Here is a 23,350-nt window from a genome sequence, read left to right as displayed (position 1 = left end):
TCTATCTATCAGTAGTGGCTACCTGTAGTGCACCCTCTACTTGCATAAAATACTGTCTATTTACTTCACATATTCCCACTCTTGTGTATAGGAGAAATACACTCTCTCCACAATTTATAACCAACCTTTACAGTAGCTTTGCCTATCATGTAATAGAATAAATACAGAAAGAGAGAGAATACATTGGAAGAAAAAGCAGCATTGTGATAATTAGTTATTACCTAATTTTAAACTCACAAATTTATCAAATATGAATATGGATATTTTTCAACAAGAAATAAAGCTATGTGGGGTATTTAATTAGCTTAAACTGTTAGCTAAGAGTTGCTAACGCATTTTAAAACAGACCAAGATGAAAATAACACATTTAAAACAGACCAGGTTGAAATTTTTTTGCCTTCATTTTAGCCCTATATTTCATTAAAAATCCCTTAGTGATTACTTCTATTCAAATGTTACAGTATTACACCATGAAATAAAGATTTTTTTTATTCTTTTCCTACAGCTGTAATTTTCTACTGTTGAAGTAATTGAAGTTTCTTTCTTTTTCGAATGCACTTTTCAATTTGTGCTGCCCAAGCATGTTTTAAAGACACATCATGAAGGACACTCAGCAGGATGAGCTCTGGAAATATAAGTTATCTCAACTAACAAAAAAGCTTCTACAGGAATAAACAGTATGATTTTAATTAAAGTAGAATGAAAAGACGAAGTAAATATTAGCTAGTAGCAATGCACTGAAAATTTCAGTCACCACAAATAAATGAGAGTCAATCCAAGCTCTCACAGAAATGCCTTCAGCATTCTTAAGACAAGGCACAGAACTGGTGATGCTGTGACAGGATGCAGACTGAACTCAAGGCAGTTCAAGGCACATCACCTCACTAACTCAAGCTCCATGTCCATCTACCAGATGAGAAGACATTTCAGCAAGACTGCACTTACATTAGCTATCCAAAGAAAACCAAAACCAACCATCACCAACCAGGGAATCACCACTGTCTCTCTCTCTTTCTCTTCTGCTGCCCACAAGAGCAGATTAAGTGACAATCTGTCTCCTGAAGTGACAGAAGAAACATTAATTAATCACAGAATCCCCTGGATCGCTAGATAAATCATTCTGTTGAGCCCATGTTGTTTTCAAAGGGCAGGACTAAGTTGCTGCAGCTGCTGCCTTTGAGCACCGGCAGTAGCACTGGGCAGCTAGAGACCACCGGCAGAACAGGTGAGCTACAAACCAGCAGCCTGCCCTTTAAAAGTCCTAAAACACCCTGAAACTTTAATTCTTCATGCAGTTAGAAAACACTGAATAGATGAAGTTTACAGAAAGCCATTCTAACAGAATTTCTCATTACAGCTCTAATTACAAGCTATCTTTATAATGTACACCTGACAACATCGTGAAAAGCACTTTGCTTTAAAGGTCAGCAGAACTAAAAGAACAATTTGCTATTTATAGTAACAGGTGAACTTTTCTTATTTGGCTGCTTAAGCAGCCAGCCCTTGAGTTGAATGCAATTAGGGAAGGGGTATTCAATTTACAGTATCCACAAGTAATGATAATTACACTGGTTCAAAAAAGCTGTTGGTAAGCATAAGAAACCCTCGTAATTACATCCCGTTTCCAAAATTACTTGAGCACTGTGAACTTGAAGCATTTCAGCAAATGAAGGCCAAGGCACATAAAGGAGAGCTACGGCGCTTTAAAAGCTGCACTGTTTAACATAATGAGCCGCCCGACCGGAGGGAGATCGCAGAACGCGCTCCGTAACTCACCCCGACAGCCCACGCCATCTCCTTCCTGCTCACAAACATCCATTAAGAAAAACACAAGCCGGCTCCCTCACTGCCTCCTTCCCATCCTTCGCCAGCATTGCTCAGCTCCCCTCGCGGAGCGGCCGCGGGAGCCAGCCCATGGAAGTGCCGGGCTTCGGGAGCCCGTCTCGGGCTCGGGCTCGGGCTGCCGATCCCGCCGCGCTCCGGAGAGCGCCGGAGCTGCGAGCGAGGAATCGCCGCCGTGCCCCCGCCGGCAGCGCCGCGCCCGCAGCGGATCAGCTCGGTCAGCAGCCCGCCAGGACAAGGTGAAAAATAAACAAATAACCACGCTCACGGCAGCTGCGGCGATCGCTCTCCGGAAAATTATTCAGGCATTATGAGGGAGATGGTATTAAACGCTGCCACTTGCAGCTTCACGGCTCTCTGCGTATTCGCATCAGCCTGGGATGAGCACTTAAGGAGTATCATCAGAGAGCTTGCCCAGCTGAGCATCTTCCATTATGTTTTTGTCTTAAAAGGAGATAGCAGGAACCTCTCTGCCTGACAGGCAAAAGGCTTGTCATAATTCATTAATAACACAGCCTTGCTCAGGTTTCCTTCAATGAAATCAGGCAGGCATCCTATGAAGAAAATGCTGAGTGAACAACAGCTTCTCCAGACACAATGCAATAAACTTGCCAGCACTTGGCACCATTTGGTGTCTGAGACAAGGATGACCAACGCTATTCGACAAGACCTGTCAGAGTCCCTTAAGGCTCCTAGTGAAGAAACTCAAAAACCCAAACAGTAATTCCTCAGCAAGATGCAATTCACTGCTTGGAAGCAAAAACTTCACGTTTCAGTTGCAGAGATAAATGTACCGGTCTGCTTTTGCTATGCTCAGGGTAAAGCTGGCAATTTACTCTGAGGAACTGTTTGCATCCAAAGGGAAAAAAGCAAGAAGAGGTGTGGTAAAAAGCAACAACTACAATATCAGATAACTGAAAAAATTAAAAAGACTATCACAAGTCTTCTGCAACCTAGAAAATACAGCTGAAGTTATCTGTAAGGAAAGCTCAGGCCAACTGTTAAGATAAAGACATTAGGACAGCATCCAAGCAGGGAGGACAGAAAATTACTTACTTTTTTTCTTTTTTTCCTTTGTCTAGTATGCATCCATTCATACAGCACCTGTTATATTTAATTGAGTCTCAGGTACTTCCTCCTAAGAGATCGGTTCCATCATTAAAAAAATGAAGAAAGGTACTCTTGCTTGTACTTGATCTACTAGCTTTCCATACACTCACATTGCTTCCTATGACAAAATAATCTGGTAATACAGTAAGCGCATGCCATCCCAGCATACAGCATTTGTTATGATCCAAGTTTTAAACAGCCTTCAGCATAAAAGCTAGTACTACAGATTTTATATTTACTATGACGGGGTTTATGGGTTTGCATGTGATTTTTAGAAGAAAAAATCATACAACTGAAGCAGTCCAAACATACACAAATTAATTTTGTACGAAGAGAAAAAGCAAAGAATGTACTGACAATGGTTAATTAAGGATTTTAGAATATCTGTGTCACAAAATCATCTTTTTTGCAATAAAGCGGGCTCAGGTAATTTGCAAACAGCACAATATTATTGCTTCCCTAAGCTCCTTTGTGTTTTACTTAGGCATGATAATTTATTTTGAGTGCAATATCTGCCATTAAAACTGTGGCTTATAAACATTATTAGAAACAGCTCTATTAGCATGTCTAGAGATTGCTATATTTGAGCAGAATGCAACTGATTGAACAGAAATCAATAAAGGTATTTAATGATTTCATGAGAAAAATAAGTGACCCTTACACCCCTAATGGATTAATGTCACTTATGTGCAACACATTGCATAATGCTGACACAGAGCTACTCAAAGCAGTGTCACTTTTCATATGAGTGCCTTAAAACCTTATCAAAGGGAAATTGTGTTTTAATGCTATTTCAGATGTCATTTTTGAGAGGATTTTTACAATCCCATTTCATAAAGCAGAAAGCATGATCTGAATTGTTACAAGTAGCTTTTGTCATTGGCACATGTACTAGGTCACCCTCTGAAGTTAACTGGTGAGTGAAATCCTGAACAGGAGGAGGATAACACCTTGAAACACTACTCAAACAACCTGTTTATTGTCAGCTCTCATCTCTCAATACACCTTTGCCCACATAGCTGAATCTTCCACTAATTACCAAGAGCATGCTTTGCTAGGGGAAGGGAAACTACTCCTCATGGTCAGTACTACAGCACGAGATAGACGGGATGGACAGCTCCCCAACACGCTTCTTGGGAATCCAACCAGAGGCGGGAGAAAATCTAAATGACAGAGTAAATGCCATTAAAGAAATGCTTGCCTCTCAGCCATTTAAGCAACCTCTCAGATCTCTTAAGAACATGCATGTCTGTCTGTCCATCTTCAATACACTGCTTTTTTATCCCATTTTACATCTATTCACTAAAAACCAACTGTGGGTTGCAACTGAGCACTGAGCACAATTGAGCAAACCATTTCATGGTCTCGCTTCTTTATTTTCACTTTAACAGACTGAAGACAAAAATATGCAGTATTTACTTGGTGTTTCTTCAGTGACATAAAAGCTCCTTTTTGGGAAAGAAACAAGTCAAATTCAACATGTCACCATGCACTAAGCACACTTTGCCATGACGAGATTGCCTTTACAATTCCTTTATAGTAAACCCAAATGTAACTAGGGGGAGCTGATGTTCGATTTTCTTCTTCTATTTGCCACATTATCTATCATATTTTTTGTGCAACATGAAGAAGTGAAAATAACTAAGAAAACCCCAAACCTTTTTGCTAAAGATAATACAGTCCCAGCTTTCATACACAGTTTTTACCTGAAGAAAAGGGAAAAAACTCTGTTCAGATAAAACAGGGAAGCAAATGCAAAAGATTTTTTCTGACTGCCTTGAATGTTTCCTTATTTCTCCCCAAAGGATATAAAAACTACTCCAGTAAATGTAGCATCATAATTGGCTATAATTGACTCCATTCTTCAATTTTTAAGGCAATCTATAAAATATGGATCTTTTTGTCAACTGGGAGACAGTTTTTTGACACCACACTGTTTATCTTGTTACAGTGATCTCAGCTGCACTTGATATCATTTGCTACCACTCAGACTACCTTATTTTGGCTGTAATCCTGCACCTCTCTACATTTAATGCACTGCACACTAGTTAGCTCCAACACCAAACACTTCGAGTGCTACCAAAGGGAATTAATTGCTGCAAGACCATTGTCATAGGGGATAGCAGTAGCAATGATAAAGCAGCAGGTAAAGCACAAGCAAGCAAGCAAGCTGTTCCAATCCATCAGTGTACTTCATGCTATTCTATCATTAGTCCATCTCACAACTTACTGCATATGAATCAGAGGGATGGGGGACAGAAGAAAAATGCAAAGCAAAACTGCTTTGCTGCTGTTTTCCTATGGCACCTGCTGTTTTATTGAATTTGCAGCATTTTAAGGTAAACTTCTAACACTCTGGCTGTACGGACTGTTATGACATCATGGTAGTTTTTTATCAGACTCTTAGGTCACAACTGTATGAAGACCACCAAATGGAAATGACTGCATCTGGCCATTTCTAACAGCTGAAATACCATGAACACCTCACAAAGATATTGGCTTCAAACACAATCTTTGAATGATAGAATTGGCTTATCTTTTTTTCCCCTACATCTTCCAATAATTATTTTTATTTATATCTCCCTCTATATGCTGTGACACTTGAATTGAAAACTAAGTAAAAGGATGATAAAATCTAAAACATAAAAAAATTCCAAATACAAATAGCCACAAAACTGCAGCAAATGATTGATAGAAACATTGATGTAATCCTGTCCATAGCAACAGTTTAATTATGAGCATCTTGGCAGTGAGCCTGCTCTATGTGTTGATTTTCCCCAGCAGAGAATGCCATACAATCTATCTTTGTGTTATGTGCTATATGACTACATGGAGAGGCCAATCAAAGGGGAACAAGAAACAGAGAAGTTGTAGTAAATTACTGGGGTGATTCAGGAGTAAGTACATTGACCATGAATAATTCTACTCCTGAGGATTAGCAAGGCTAAGAAAAAGGAGCTGTAGGGAAGAAATTCCACGAGGGTGCTACCCACAACAGAATAGTATATTTCTCAATTACAGTGATCACAGCATACAACATGAATATACCTCTTCAACAAATGACATGAATTACTCAGTTTAAGCAGTCCCCTCTCAAACTCTCAGTTTTGTAGAGGAGCAGAGAAGCAGCTTGGTGTAGTAGGAAAGCAGGTCCTCTAAAGCAGGGACACAGGGCTCAGGGGCCATGGCTACATGACACACTGTAAAGCAAAGCTTGCCAGAAGCAGCAGGTCTGCTGGGTGGAACAGCCACTGCCAAGAACCCAGTGGCCTTGGGCTTTGTGTTTTAAGGGTTTCACTCCTGAACAACACTACAACACAGCTAAAGCAGGCACATCAGAGGGGATGCACAACATCATGGGTGAGCTGCAGAGTTCACTCCAGTAAACTAGAGGGCAAGGAAGCAATAGTGACAACTGGCAGGGACTTTAACAGGAAAAGGCAGCTGTGCAGGTTTATGAGGTTATAAAATAAATTGTGAAATCTGACTGCAACTGCTTCTCAATATACCTGCAGGTAATTTTCAGACAGAAACAAAAAATATAATAAAATTGTAATTTATAATTAAACTTACTTCCAATGCCTATTTATAACTGAACTTACTTCCAATGTCTATGTTGGAAAGTTTGTTAAAAAACCCCCAAAAAATGAACACAAAATGTATCAATCTGTATACAACTGCAATCTTCAGTGCTTATTTATAAAAAGAAACTTTTAGAAAGTCCTTAAATTTCACACCTGTTTTTTAAAGCAACACTTAAGACAATGTCTCTGAAGCAGCAGTTTAAGGTTATACTAACCACTCTTTATTTTAAGGAAATGCTCTGATAATTTTTAAGTGTGCGAACAAAGGTTTTGTGAAATCCTGTTAGGCTATTATATGTGGTAAGAAAACCATCAATCATTTCTGCAGGCTGGTGTCCACATTCACAACTTAACTCAATAAAGACTGGTTTTAGTTTCTATTAAGGTATGAATATTTTATATTTGTAACCACATAAATCAATAAGAATACTCATACATGTATATACACATGTCATACCATGTGCTTCTTTGAAGGACAAACCCAAAATACAGACATTTGAAATAACGGCACTCTAAAAAGAAGATTCCTAAAGTCTACAGAAATTCCTAGAGGTGTACTGAAATCAAACACAAGCACTGTTTCACTCAAAGTTAGGGGTTTTTGGCAGTTGTGTGACTATCAGCATCACCAAGACACTGTGGCTGCATCATACCATGAAAACACACTGGTTTTTATTAATACCAAATGTATGAGCATGTTCTACCTACTGTGGATTACCTGCGAAATTGCTTTTAAACACAAAGTGTTCGAATCTGTGCAACTTTGCTGTACTTTCACAAGCTATTCCTCAATAAAATTTACTTTAAACATGGAAGAAAGGGATTTGTGTGTGCTGTGTGTAAAGCTTAATGTTCAGATCAATACGTTATAGGAATCTATTAAATCACTACACTGAAACTGAATTAGTTATATAACTTCTTGGAAGCCCAGGTATTTTAGCTCTGAATTCAGGTCTCATATTTCAATTCAGAGCATGCAAGAGGTACTCTGGATTTCTAAACAACCACGTGCTAGGAAATGTCTGTACCCGATAAAAAACTTTTTGTGTATCAGCTCAAAAAAAATATTGTTTGATCATCTCTTTACTGTACATTCTCCCATAATAAACACAACATCTTCCAAAACACCTATGTGACTTTACTGATCGAATGATTGCCTGAATAGAACACCCGGCTGATTACATTGAATATTCAGTTAATTTATTTACCCTTCAACAGCTAGACAATACAACACAAGAAAAACCCAGAGGAACTCCTGGTCAAGACATGATTCAAAACTAGAGCAATATAAACAGTTAAATTAGTCCTCAGTAAGGTTACCTTGACATTGTCACAAAGAGGTCAGGAAAAAAAATATAATTGACATATCACTGCATCATGCTAGGGTTTGTGGGAGTGAAGGAAAGTGGGCATCTGCTCTTAGGCAGACAGAAATGCATAGCTTGTAAAGTGCTCTTGATTCAGGTGTTTTAGTGGCACTTTTTATTTGTAAAAAAGAACTTTTAAATACAAGAGTGACTGAGCTTTGTAAATAAGGTTGCATTGGAAAAGGCTTAATGGCACCTCTGACACAAAGACAGACATATAAGTTTTGCAACTAATAAAATAATTCTTCAGCTCCATTCTAACTGCAAATCAAACAACTACATTTTTACATTTTTTTAATGAACCAAGAACTGAATTAATGATTACAGAATACCTGAAAGTTCTTAATGACTACTAAATCTGACATTAAAGTTTATGCCCATTTAATCTTTTATTACTTTTGGTGCATTACCTTAGATTAAAGCACACAAACCTGGCTGAAAGTATTTTTGCCCTATGATCTGTACTATAACTTTTTTCCCCTAATTGAAAGCCTAAATAAAAAACACCCCGAAATGAGATGACTACCTATCAAATCTCAAAGAAAAGAGGGTGATTTGCCACTTAAGAATTCTTAGCTATCAGAGAAGGCAGCAAACACCTAGTTCAAAATAGTTACTTTGGTCAGTCTCCCACTGGGAAGAGTTGGGAAGCTGAGACAAAAAAATTTCTGGAGGACATTAATAAACATTAAGCCTGGAAGAATGCTACTAACAATATTTGCTAAAGTTGGACACACAATTTTCTAGTTATCAACCACATACTGGGTAAAAGGGGCGGTTCAGTGAGAAACAAGATGCCCTTCCACATGGAGAACTGGAGTGAAATTTGGTGACATTTTATTTCAAAAAAACCTGCCCCAAGCAAGAAGGAAGACCCCACAAAACCAGAAAGCCCTAGGCACGAGCAACTCCCAGTGCTTCTGTTTTATTCACTGCTGTATTGAAGTCCAATAGCCTCTTTGTCAAAAGTCTCCAAGACCCAAGGGAGGTGAACATGTTTCACTTTCTCTTTGCTGAAGCAGCCGAGAAGGCTTAAAGTTGGGGAGGGTTTCCTGAGTCACTATCACCCACAGTAGTATCTGATTACTCTGCCTGAGCTGGTTTTGATTAGAAGGTTGAGAAGCAAGCAGGAGACAACAGTAGTAGTTGACAAATGAACAGTGATTCAAACTAACCTGTAAGACACTTCTCAAACTATGTTAATTTAGTCTGACAGTGAATATGGAGCTTCTTATTAGGAATGCAAGATGAACACACAGCCATGGGCTGCATGTATTTCAGCCAGGCATCAAGAAAAACACTTTCCTGTGGAACTTCTGGTTTACAAGATTAATCTTTTAGAATAGAAATACACATTACATTTTCTTTGGCAGAATACAGCTCAGATTCTCAATCAAAAACCAGTTATTTTGGACCACAACTGTGAAGCTTTTCATATTTATGTGCTCTTGAATTAAATATTAAAATGGAGGTGAATGTTCTCAATAGGCAACAATTGTCTGGACTATCTCTGATCACTTCTACATTACACAGGGCTGCAGCACAAACAGTAAAAAAAATGCTGTTGGAGGGAGCCAGTGCATTCCTACGATTCGTCACAATGCCAAATGTGCAAGCAGTACTTTGCATCTTGGGATCAATTCAAGTACCTCACTGCAGCAGTGAACACAGGCTACCAAGCCTTGCTTCTGATTACCCCAGGCACTGGAGAGAGCTCATATGGATACATTACTTTGGATTGGGCCAGTAGCTTGGGTACCTCTACACCAAATTATTAGAGGATTAATTGGATCTACTATGTAGATGTGGATCTACTATGTAGCAATGTGTGGAGAAGCAGCACCAAGGCAGACATATCAAGGTTTATAAATCAAACTGAATAAAATTAAATTAATTAAATTAAACTAAGATAATGATTCCAGAGTAAGAAAGAGAAATAAAATTAATTTTAAAATTCAAACCAGAATAGCAGAATTATGTAGTGTAGTGCAATTATCACAATAAATAAGCATGTAATTTCTTACAAGAATTGATAATATTAGAGACTTGGACCTTGTTTAGGCACTAACCCCTAAAGGAGAGGGTATCAAAGCTTTGTGTGAACTGAAATTGTGTTCCAGCTAACCAGTGAACATGAAAGGATCAGCTCATCTCCATTATAAAACAAGTACTTAGATTGAGGGTCTCATGCCAATTATGGAAGCCTGCTAAAAATACGTCTGATTAAATAATAAGCTTTCCTTTCTCCCCTTCACAATCAGAGAGGATAAAATGTTTCTGCTCTCTCCAAGACATTCCATCTTACTGCATTTAAATTAAAATACAAATTTGAAACACAAACCTCTTGTTTGAAAAAAAAAAAAACCCAACCATATCTGTGATGTGTTGGGCAGAAAATACATTTGTAGACTACAAACTATTATACTGGAACTGTACACAGCAAAAAAAAATAAAAATCTGTGTCTGGCCCTGCACATTCCTACACTACTTGATCATACTGTCAAATTGGCAAAATGTTGAAGGAGATACAGACAGCCATTACAACACCAAAAGAAAACAAACTGAAATAGTATAGTACTTAAGCACCATGCTTGCTATTTCTAAATTTTAATTATACTTCGGGAAGCCGGTATATTTCATAAGATGAGCCATCAATTTTTTTTTGGCTTCATTAATATCATCAGTGGAGCATTGGGTTTTTTTAAGCCACACATTTCTTTGCCAGACACCTATGCACTTGAGAAAGCAAAGGAAGCACGAGCCTTTCAGCAAGCCTGGTTTACCATATGACCAGACAAGACGAAAAGCTTGAAAAAAATAGATTACTTTCTTTTTCTTCAGCAGGTTAAAAAGCCTGCCTGGTTCTGCTCATTCATCTCCTTTAGTCCAGCAAGCCAGAACAGAACAGTTTACTCTCAAGGTCTCATTAGTCTGGATTTACCATCTTAGGTAGAGTATAGTCAGAAAATATTTTATGTTGGTTTCTGTTGAATGGACTGTAAATGTCTAAAACATCAGTTCTTCAAGGCTTTAACAAATTACTATTTAAAAAAGTGCAGCTGAAAAGAAAAAATAGCTTTCAAAACTATAAAAGTCAGGCATAAATCTAGGAAAAAGAATGGAAATAAAAAGCCTCAAAAGCAGTACTGCCTCCATCATAAGCAGAACAATTCTTCCTCTATTCTTCAGACAGATCTGAGATCCTGCTTTATATATAAACACATTCCATATTCCACTCAGCTCTTCAACTTCAAATAAAATTTCTTAACACAATAATCAGAATAAAAACCACGAGATAATCAGAAGAAAACTATATTGCTCTCAGAAATCATTAGCATAATTTCTGTTTTCATATGTAAGCCTCCCTGCTTCACCTTTGCTTACATGCTCAAAGATCTGATCATGTATGCTCACACAGATTATCTCCTTCTAACAAGGTAATTGTAGCTTTGTTCACAAGACTGGCTAACAGTACATTATAACTTACAAAGAGGAAAAAGGAATCCTGGGAGTTGTGGGTGTGAGCACAAAAAAAATGAAAAAAAATACACTGAACAAAAATGTAAAAGGAAAAAAAATATTCTAAATCTAACTATAAGTCAATCCCAAATCTCCTTCCGTGTGGTCAGATCTTGATGCCTATAGGGAACTCCATTTAGTTCAGTGGGTTACACATGGCTGTAGCCATTTGCAAAGGTAGTGACTATTTATTTTCTCTTTGTCAATGCATTTTGAAAAAATTAAATAAAAACTTCCACACAAAACAAAAGCCTTCCTGTCCTTCCCCAAACCCACCACCCCTGTCTGGTTTGAAGCTCAGCACTTTGAATTCTCCACTTCCTTGCTCAAGCCATTTGCTGAAGATCTGGATTTGCAAACACCAGTAAACCATTTACAGCAACTAGGGAAAATTTCTAAACACTTCTCTTGTGAGTAGGTATAGTGAATTTTTGGAATTTTTATTCTAAAAGCAGTGGTAGTCATTCAGGATTTAAATCTCTTCCTTTGGTCTGTAGCCCTTCGTTCTGACAGGATTTGCTTTGCTGTGAAGTTTGCTTTACTTTCTCTGGTGAATAAATACAGCCTAAAGACTGAAGAATAATTTTAATTCAGAGAAATATATACATGAGAAAAGTGCTGTTAAACAAAACTATTTCATTGTCATTAAAATCCCAGAAACAATAAGGTGTATAGACAGGGGCTCTGTTCAACTAGAGATGCAGAGCCCCAGGTATAGATGGACCTGCTTTCTTTTTGCCTTTTTAATGCCATGTAGTTACCACACCAACTCCTACCAACACACATGTGAATATGTGTGTGGCCAGATTGTTAAAACTGAAAACAAAGGTTCAGATTATCTTGATCAACTCTGCCTACAGCCTTATATGGGAAAGACACAGATGTGTCTTGTTAAACTGAAGAACAAATTCCTGTTACATAGTCGACAAAAAAGATAGGTATTAAAACAAAGCATGAAGCCTATAACTTTAGAAAAAAATAACATACTTTACATTTTCTTACCTGTAAATAATTAGTTTTTAATATTGACCAGTATTTGGCACGTGGGGGAAAAAAGAGTTTCAGCCATGTCTCAGTGGCTCCTGCAGCTCAGGTGCACAGCAGTCCTGGTGGATGCTGCTACACTAAGATTGTTCCCTGCAGCAACAAGAAGCCACTAGCCTGCTGCCATATCATAAGCCTGTCAGACAATGCCAATACTGGATAAAATAAGATTACTGTTACTGTAGGCTCAGTAGACCTAAACAAACACTGATGAGCACTGCTAAAAGCTTGAATATGAAATTGCAGCAATAGCCTCCCTTCAGAGAGCAGCTTTAGCAGAAATGCCTTTTCCTCTTTTCCCTGCTTCTCCTCTTCTTTCAGTAAAACAGAATTGAGATAAATAATCAGATGTATTTTATCAAAATGTATAGAAAAAGTTTTTGGTTTTAAACATACATTTTGGTATACAAGAAGAAATCATACAGTGTTATCCTCCTACTTGCAATTCTCCCCCAAAGTATCAAAATTATTCCCTATATGGATGCAAACACACGCTGACATAAATTTGGTTTCAACCTTTGAAACTCAGTGTACTGTGACCTCTCTAAGCACTCATCTAAGTATTACAAAAGGAGACTCTCTAACTGACAAATATATGAAATGAATGGATAAGAATCATCTTTTTCACCTCAGCATTCAGTTGTGGTTTCTGAAGGTAACAAGCAAATGTGCACCTCTCACGTAAAATCATCTTGATACAGGTAATCTGCAACAGCCAGGAAAGAAGGCACTTGCTTTGTTACAGTCCAAAACAAAGAGCAGAGAAGTGATGCTAAATCTGTGTTGCCTGCTTTAAGAACAGACATTTTATCCTAGCTGCATTTACTATAATTTTATATTACTGTACTTAGAACACTTATAAATCAGAATTTTAAAAGATGGAGGAGCAAAGTAAAGGGGAAAAAAACAATTATCAAGTTTCAGTTATGCAACAATATTATATATGCTTTTGTTTTTCAGTATGGATCCATTTCTGTGCCAATCAACGCAACATCACATATTCTGAAACATTCTGTAAATCTACAGCTTTAGACTGTGTACTTTGAAGTGCCTCTATATTAAAACAATGGCATTGCAATACTCCTGTCTTGGTTTTTGTAACAAAACCCTCTTTCCAGAAGGGATTTAAAAGTCCTAAATGCTATCCTCAAGAGCTCCTTATCATTGGAGGAGTCACTTCACTTACAAAGCATTCTTGGAGGTGCTACAAAGCTGTGCACTCCAAAGCATTCCTCAGTCATCTGTCTGACATATCTCAGAAAGGCTCCTATTTGCCTATTTAAAAACATTGATTCCAAATGTAATCCAATCAGCATTACAAGTTATTTTATATAATTTAAAACAAAGAATTAAAAAATTATATTTGGGAAATGTTTTTAAGGAACTACAGCAAAATTGTTAGTTTTGTGGGGTTTTGGTTTTTTTTTGGTATTGCCAGTCATGAAAATTTTGAGGATTTCTATTTTGTCCTGATTTGGAATGGAAGTACTCCTCCTGAAACAATAAAGCTCTTTTTCTTTAGTGCTATTCAGAATAGTTATGCAGATTCTTTCTGTTGCCTGATATTCATGTAACACACTTCAAATTGTAACAAAGAAGGGGGAAATGAATTGTAGCATAGTCTGCTTAGAAGTATACACCTCAGGCACACAGTTACATCGCAGTGCTTGTACACCTGGTAGTACTGCGATTCAGGGAAGAGACACAGAAACTTGTATATGCTTACAATGAGAATTTCTGCACTTCAATGTGAAAATCCCCCTACCTTACGTGCATGAGAACTCACAGAGGTCCAGGTTTTCACCAGCAAAACTGCAAGAGCTTCCCGAGTTCTGCTACTGAATATCTTAGCATTATCTTTATCTTGCTCTTACTGAATATATTGCATCTCCAGGCCATTCGCTACCCACAAATGAGACTGACCAGAATCCCTTGAGGCTCTCAAGTCGTAAGAAAGCTCCGACTGCCTGAGGCCATCGCAGATGTATTGCCCCGATGCATCTGAGTGGGGTGAAGAGGTCACTGCTTCCAGCTGCTCAATGCCCAGGGAGTTGGAGGGGGTGGGGAACAACACCACTAAACATCACAACACCACACTCATTTCCTAACGCTCAGTGTCAAATCACAGGTTAAAAAGGCTTTGTTATTGGAAATGCCCAAGGGACTGTTTGGACAGCCCAGGTTAGGGAGCAGCTACCTGGGCACTCAGCTGGCACACACAGAGGAAGGCTTGGACAAGCAGCTGGCAGCAAAAACCTCTTATGTGGCTCTGCTGCTGCCAGCAGCACTTGTCTGAGTGCAGCCTTCACTGCCAATGACACAGTTCAGCACAATTCCCTGTTCATTCAAATCAGCACCAGGAGAGGAAACACGACCCTTTTTAATTATTCAAAGAAATCCTTTTCCACCTAATGAAAGCAGTGACACTTAAGACAGTGCTAAATGCGAAATCTGTAGGACCTTAAAATGACAGTAAGACAGAGCACATCCCTGCCAAGCTACAGAGAGCACTGTCAGTGACAGGAGAGAAGCTGAAGGTTGGGGCTGCTTGCCTAAGCTTTGGGAGAATGGAAAACCAAAGAACACACCCAAAGGCAGAAGTCACCTGCAAATGTCAGCAAAGCAACCTAGATCTGAATACTGACCCATGCCAAACCAAAATCAGAAACAATCTTTTATTTCTTCATTTTTGCAAGAAAGAAAAAAATAATATATGGCTAATCTTCACCAGAATTTAAAAAAAAAAAAATTAAATATTTAGGAACTGGTAAGCACCAAAATTTGTTAACAAGTATTAACAGTATTAAAACAAACAAAAGAATTTCAAATGCACTGACGATTTTTCCACGTTTTATTTCTTAAATATGAGATACAAAATCTTTGTAGACAGGCTACAATTATGACCAAGTATCTGTCAAGATCAGAGGCACATAACAATGTTACTATTTAATGTCTGCAGTAATTTTTAGTGTGACACCATCTAAAAACACCATCTGACTTTTTGTTACTTTGTTCATGGTATTATGCACACCATGGTGTAGAGACACTACAAAATACCATAAATTGTTTCTGCAATGACTAGATACATACAACAGAATAGGAAAGGGAGAAAAAGGCTGAAAAAAAGGGGAAGACAATAAAATTAAGATATAGCTGTGAAAACTCAATTATGCATTCCAACAGGACAAAAGCTTCCAAATTTTCTCACAAATTGAATAGGGAGATGAAACAACATCACAAAGACTGTTATATAAACCTAAAGATTATATAAGAGCAGCAGATACCCATATTATATGAGGCATTCTCTAAACTTGTACTTGAAAATAAGGGTACAGTTAGTCACCATTTCCCATACAGTAAGATAATTTTTTCTCAGTAATTACATGAAAATATGGCAGCTGAGATTTTAGCAACTGAAATAATACTTTTGTTCCTGAGAATTATCAGACAAAAAATTGAGTGTACTGTTAGAAGGCTCCCACACTCTCTTTGGGTTGCAAACTGCAGTGGCTAAGGAGTTTTGACAAAACAGACCCATTATTATTTAATTCCCAGAAAATGCAATTTGGAAGATGAAAAGAGGACAAAGAAAGAATAGGGAAAACCCACAAAGACTTGGTAAATATCTTGAAATCACTTTATAGACATTTTCTACCTGAAAAACAGATACAGTTTCAAATATTTTGTGAAGTAAATATGGAAATGATTGCTCAAATGTGCTTTCAAAAGAAAACACCTTTACAAAACAGTCATCCCTCTAGGCAGCAGCTCCTCTCAACACCTCCAATAATCCTACAGCTCTTGTTCAATTGCCCTTCTCACCTCTGAGCAGGAAGCAAATGGTGAAGTTGAGCGGCAGTGTTATGGGACGCTGCCTGCTGTGCCACCAGCAGGCTCCAGCACACCCCGAGAGCCGCCTGCAGCCACCCCGCACCACAAAGGTGCCACCAGGTCCTGCCAGTGACACTCCCGCCAGCGACCCTGCGCCTGAGAAAGGGGCAGCTAGGAGAAGCTTCCAGACTGCTGCCCTCTTACCTTGTTCAGAGCATGTTTCTGTTGTGCTGCTTAGAAAAACAATGGTCCCTGAGGTCTTGCTGACTCTGGTAATGCCACTCTTTTCTACGTCAGCGCCCCTGAATGTCTGGTAGCAACACTGGGAGTGAAAATGTCTTTACGTAGAAGGAAACAAGATTTTCTTTCATTACCCTGTATGAATTGCAGCAGCATCCAAAGCACTGCATTTATTTGCCTCATCTAAACACAGTCAAACACATACAGAATCTATTGCCAAAGGTCAAGTTATGATTCTTAGTTTTAATGAGCATGAAGTTGCTGAGCCCTCTAGGGTAGGATTCCTTCAAAGGAGCCATTCAAGTCTGCTATGCCCAGAACACAGGACCTAATTCACTCCTAGCCTTAAGTTTAAGCATATTTTGAAGTCCTGTTAATTTAATTTCACCCACCTGCCACCAAATTAGAGCATTTAATTAGAGACTTGAGCACTACAGAGGATCTAGACAATTCTGGAAATAAATTTTCAGCATTGGTAAAGGTTCTGGTAAGACTCCTGTAAAATTTTTGTATTATGTCCAGTGTCAACATTCACAACACACGAGAGGGAAGAAAAAAAGGAGAATCATACACAAGGTTTTACGATAACAACTGCTGATGCTTGTTTTCTTTATTTTCTGGACTCAACTTTTTATTTTCTTCAAAACAGCTGACATCTGAAACTGTCTTTCACAATTTCAGATATAAAATTTTCTCTCAGGTTTCCTTGACAAGGATATTCCTCTATTCAACTTATTTTAGCTTACTCAGAGAAATAATCTCATCTACTTGCATTTTACTGTGAATTTCTGAGATAAGCTACTCACTGAACTTACAAAAAGCAGAGTATCAGTCATCAGAATAAATTAAATAGAATAGAAAATATTTTTTAAAAATATGCCAAATGATCAGTCATACACAAGAAAATGTCTTCTTCTGAATACATAAATAAAGTAAAATTTTGGCCAAACTTTAGAAACCAGAATAGAAAGTTAATGCCAACAGCAATGTTACAGAGATTTTAAATGCAGTTCCTTTAATAGTTGTGTTACCTAATAGTTGCTATGCATCAAGATAGCAGTTTGAAGCACAGAGATATTAGATAGAAATATGATCAAAGTTTTGTACTTGTAGCTCAGCAGAGAGTTTCAATAGCCATATCCAGTATAACACCACAAAGTGAAACACAGTATTTCAATAGTACAGGACAAAAGGAATGCCAGGAAAGACTTGTAGCAGGGAATGAATACCAGACCTTGGACAGAATATTACTGAAATACAAATGTTCACATCAACATACGGAAGTGAGCAGCCAGCAATCCTCTTGACAAAAATCAAAGAACCAGAAGTATGGGAAAGCTTTATTAATTTGGAGTCTGCATCAAAAGATGCTGTGGTTGTATAGTGAGCTCTGCATACATGTTCTCTAATATTTTTATAAGCTTTCCAAAACAAAACTAGAAAAGTCATGAATACATATAATAGCTTATGAAAATCCAGATGTTCCAATGCACAGTAACATAGAAAAACAGAGCAAAGCTTTGACCCTCAAAAGCTACATAATACAGAAAACAATCTGAATATTTCACCCTATGGGAACAAGTTTAAAAAAATAAATCTTCCATACATATAGATCTTGCTGGTAGACAAATTTAGCTCCTTTCTGCAGTCAAGCTCCAAGACCTGCACTTTCATTTCTCCATTTGGGTCAGAAAGTACTCTTTGGGACATACTGAAGTTTAGTACTTTTAGAACACTCAGTGACCCAGATGGCAGAAGAGCCATGCACTCACTGGCAACAGTAAAGGCTTCAATGATGCTCAAAACCAAGAACAGAACGTGAAGAGTACAGGAAGCTGCATGCAGTAGATGCACAGATCAGTACAAAATCAGGTATAAATTTCCAGAGATTGAAACCCTTTATTCAGAAAAGAAGCAGGACTGCAAAAGGGAAATACCTCATTATGTACATGTTTAAACCATATTAATGATGCAGACTAGAAGCTAACAACAATGCTCCCCCCAACCCCCCAACAAAACCCCAAAATCAAACCAGAGAATTAAATTAAAAAAAAATTCAAAGAGAAACACCAGAAACAAAACACACAGGATTCAGGTACAACAAAGGTCTGTCATACTTAGGCAAACAGAACTTAAAAGATTTTCCTGCAAAAGAGAAAAATGCTTAAACTAACAGGAATTTTTCTATGTCTGACTCACTAAAATAGATTGAGCTTCCCATTGCTATTTCACAAAGAGGCAAAGAACAAGTGGATGCGGTGACAAGGTGATAAGGTACCCTGTCCCTTCTGAGAAACATGACAGGTGCAGAAAATAAAAGAGAGTATAGATAAATATTTAATGAGATGACCAAGTCTTGTATGCCATAGGAAGTTTAGTGATTTGTGCTGATCCTTTGTTGCTTTTCAGTGCTTGTAGGTCTCAGGACAAAACAGTCTTTATGTTTCTGATTAACTCTGAAAAGAGAATCAAAAGCTCCAAGAAGATAACCCTTAGGGCACCAGTGACTGAGCCACTGTCAAGAGCAAAAAGTTCACTTGAACTGTTTTATAGCCCCCCTTCAATCTAATAACAAATACACGAACACAAGGTTCTCCTCCTGACAGCAGTGTGGAAGGGGCTGGACGAAATCTCCACCAGGGAGAAAATGAAAGGGGCAACAACCCAAGCACAAATAACTTTGGGGCAAATCAACACATTGTGCCTCAACAGCTACAAGAGTGTGATGAGTTTCCAGTGAACTCTGCCACACTCTGTAGAGTTCAGTAACACTAGCTGATTTGGAGTTTATAACAATACATGGAAACACATCAAGGACACCACAGAATTTTGAAACACTATAGTATTAGGAGTGATGAAAAGAGCCAGAGAGATTGGACCATGCACATTCTTAAGAATTAATAAAATTATGACAACCAGTCATGGAAACTAAAGCAAAGAAACAAGGGAGAGTGACACCATGATGAACTAGTGTGGCATACTGCTTCACTGGACAGAATGGCCATGACCCTCTCTCGCTTTGAGAAGACAACAATTTGAAAACATGTTAGTTTAAAATATTAAACCTTATTTCCTTAATGATTTATCTGAAGGACTGGGCAAGTAAAAACAGAGATCACAAAACTACATTTTGCAATAACGTATGTACAGAAGTCGATATAGAACATCACAAAATGATACAGTCTCATGCTATCATAAACAAACAGATTATAAAACAGGTAATGCTTAAAAGCCCCAAATCAACAAAGCATTTAAACATTACACAATGTTTTCATGAAGTAAGGTACTATCCTTGAGCACAGAATACAAAATGTTGCCATATATTTAATGAAAAAGGTGATGCCACTATGCAGTTGCTATATATAGGAGATGTTTGTTTAAAAAAAATAGAAAAACCTAAAAACATTCAAAACCAGACAACATCTGAAAGACTAATATATGGAAAATACATGGTAGCTAGAATAAGACACAGTATTTAAAAAACCACTTTTTTCATATTTAGGTTTCCCAGAAAGCAGGAACACTTCAAAAACCATCAACTTTTACAGCACTGATATGAGAGGTTAAAGTTAGCGGGAGAAAATGAACATGACACTCAGTGGAGCACACAGAAAAGCCAGCAGCACGGATGGACTGAGCCCCTTTCTGACAAAGGGCAGAGGATGAAGTGCAAGACAAACCAGACACATCTGTCAGCAAGCCAGGGAAACTGGTCAGAAACTTTTGATACTGCCATAAAAATGCAAAAGGAAACAAACTGTATTCCTGTTAATTTTATGGAGCAGAGTGATTAACTTTCTAATGGAACAGGCAAGTTCCCTAGGGAATTCCATGCAAGGAGACAGACAAAATCTTCAAAGCCACACAGGCTGAAGCAGACACAAGAGTATGTGGGCTAAATAACAAAGGTAACTAGAGCTAAAATGCAGAAGTGAATCATCTACCCACCTCTACACAGCAGCTGTACCAGATGCCTACGCAGGAGGATCTCCCTATCTCTGTACATTGAGGTACTCCTTCAGAAGTAGGAGAAATCCTAATGAAAGCTGTACTTCCAAGGCCAATGACCCACCAGTCTATGATACTTACTGATGTTGGTGTATAGATTTCCACTCAGTGTATATTTTATATTACTGAGTTCAGTAGTTCTTGCATGACAGATCCTTGATCATCAGAGTGCATTGTGATGATTTGTATATTAGGGACCATAATAACCTTCACAATTCATTACAAATAAAGAACTTCTCTTCCCAGAACTGCTTCTGCTCAGACATTACTACAAAAAAAGGGGCTAACCTCAGTTAATCTTATCTAAACAAATTTTATTCCTGGTCAGTGCAACTGCAAGCAAACACAGCCCAACTTCTGCCTGTCTACCCAGACAGACAGAGCCTCCTCCTGGATGGGGCTTCCCAAGCCCCACTGTTCAAAACAAGCCAGGTGGCAGAGCCATCCTATTGCAATGACCTCCTCCGTGTGCCTTTGCCCCACAGCCTCTCCTGTGCAGCGCAGCCACAAATGGCACGCCAGAGGCTCCCCTTGGAGCAGTTCACTCCACACCCCAAGTCATCCAAATCAACGCTTTGCCACCAGATAGTGGCATTTTAATTCTAGCTGTTAAATGCAGTAATTTGAATCAGCATCTGTTTTCAAACAGTTACAATAAATTTGGATCCTCAGTCTGGAATCAATTTGTACTGTTGCCAGTTTGAGTAAAGTCAGTAAACTTTAGCTACAAAAGGCGTATTTGTAGCACTGAGATACTCTTTAGATGGTGAAATACAAGTGAGGGGCAGCCAGGAACATGACCGATAAATTTAAGTCTCTTTAATATTTTTGAATATTGCAATTGAATTTTTTTTTTAAATTTAGAAGTGAAGCAACAAGCTTCTATAAGCTAACGAAATATGCTTAAGTATATGGGAAGGGCAGCCAATCTCAAACCCACTCCTACTTGCAGTTTCTCCTTCCAAATCAGCCAACCAACAGCTTGCTGAAGAGAAAATAGGAACACTTCAAGTTTTACTCATAAAATAAAGTTCTATTACAGAGGTATGCGATTGAGGCACCCTTCCCTCTTTTTCACAGATCCTTTGTTTTATATTACAAGCTCTTCACAATAGGGCTATGCCTCTACATGGTTGAAAAATGCTTAGTACAAAGAGTTTCTAAAGATGTGTGGAGACTTGTGTGACTACTAAAATATTAATATATCATACTTAATTTTAATATTTAATATTAACAATATCAAGAGCAGCAATAAATATCTCTGTGGGGCTGTCATAGGTGTAATCTTAGCAAGGGAGGGAATGCTCAGAAAGATGAAAGGCTGGATTTTCAGACACTCATATCTGTAGATCCATCCAACCTGCATGGAGGAGGGTCCTCTTGGCACAGTACCTGCTGTACATGGCAGCTGCCACTGACTGTATTTCACACTACAAAATGCAGGCTTGACAAAGTCAGCACTGGCACTAGAGAACTCAAAAAAGTTAAAATGGACAATAATGCCTATACTCAACTGCACCATATGCTCTAGTGAAAGGGGTCCTGTGAGTTTCAGGTATGCGCTTTCTTTCTTACTATTAGGTTCAATCCTCCCCACTTGTAGCCAAATTTTTATATTGAATTACTGTAAGGAAATTACTGAATGTCCTAATCTGATCTACACAAAGTGAGAAAGGGTGATTGTGCTCAGCTGCTCCTGGTTCACAGTTCAGGATATGGTGAAGCAGACGCTGCACTTCAATCTATGGCACAGCTTCCATGTTCAACTGAATCTCACACAGAGGCCACAGCTCTAAGCTGGAGGCAGAAAGACACTAAATTACCCCCTTCCTCTCCTTGCTTTCATAAGTGTTATTTCTCAGTGCTCTGCCAAATCTACTATTAAAAAAATTTAGGACTTAGACAACTTCCTTCAGAGAAATGCTATTCTCACTTTGTTCTCCAACCTACACATTTTTTCAATATATACCTGTAATTTCCTCCCTTATTTTTATTATTACTGGATATATATCACTTCAGAAAATTTTCTTTCCTTTTCTGCTAATTGCATCTCTCTGTATTTGCCAGTTTCTCCACACTACCTATATCATCTTCGGCACATGGACTTCTTGCAAGGATCCCTCATAACAATATCACCCTCATATTTATGCTGAAACACAAGACATTTTATAAAACGAAGACCAACAATTATAATGAGTTCTTTATAAAGCCATCCTTAATCTCAAACATATTTAAGAATAATCATATTCACCATGAACACAAAATGCGCTAAAATTAGAAGCCTGAGTTAAAATAAATTGAATAATAAACTGAATAATAATAATAAACTGAATTCTTGACTTAATTTCATACTGGAAGACAACAATTACTGCATGAAGAAGAGTGCACTAGCTTTACCTTACTAAATGTAAGATACAATTTCCTTGTAAACAAACACAACCCACCATAAAAGAACTAATTATTCCCATATCCTATACTGAACAGCAACCTTTTCAAAAATGTTTCCCAATAGTCCCTAAGGGTTCCCCAAATGTCACTTCATAAGCATAATTAGAGAAATAGTACAAAATGCATCAAAGTCGGATGCTGAAAAATACAAAAAGAATGAAAATTTCCTGTGGTGAAGAAAGTTGGTTGGGATATAAGCCAGGTTTTAACCCAAATTTGGTATTTGGAATACATGACTAAGCAAACAGACAAGAGTGGAAAGCTGCACAAAAGATGAAAAGATGTTCATTGAATTAAGAAAAAAGGGAGGAAATGGCTGAATTGCAAGCTTATTCTTTTATTCTTGTTTTTTCTTTG

At 38.0% G+C, this 23,350-nt stretch overlaps 1 protein-coding gene across 16 annotated transcripts in view; it reads right to left on the bottom strand.

Moving 5' to 3' along the window:
- TENM3 (teneurin transmembrane protein 3) overlaps positions 1-23,350 on the bottom strand; it is a 407,967-nt gene that overhangs the window by 190,219 nt on the left and 194,398 nt on the right. Inside the window, exon 1 of one of the 16 annotated variants that reach the window (XM_039700062.1) lies at positions 1,777-1,862. The exons of 14 other annotated variants lie outside the window; for them this stretch is intronic. In XM_039700062.1, coding sequence (XP_039555996.1) covers positions 1,777-1,819 — 43 coding nt within the window. In that variant the 5' untranslated portion in view covers positions 1,820-1,862. Of the gene's footprint in view, positions 1-1,776; positions 1,863-23,350 lie in introns of those variants that run through there. One more of the 16 variants, XM_039700059.1, reaches the window with a different exon arrangement.

The sequence above is a fragment of the Passer montanus genome, unplaced genomic scaffold (assembly GCF_014805655.1).
Source record: "Passer montanus isolate IOZ18808 unplaced genomic scaffold, ASM1480565v1 scaffold14, whole genome shotgun sequence".
Taxonomy (NCBI): domain Eukaryota; kingdom Metazoa; phylum Chordata; class Aves; order Passeriformes; family Passeridae; genus Passer; species Passer montanus.
The sequence above is the reverse complement of the archived record's forward strand: the minus strand, read 5'-3'. Positions and strand labels throughout refer to the sequence as shown.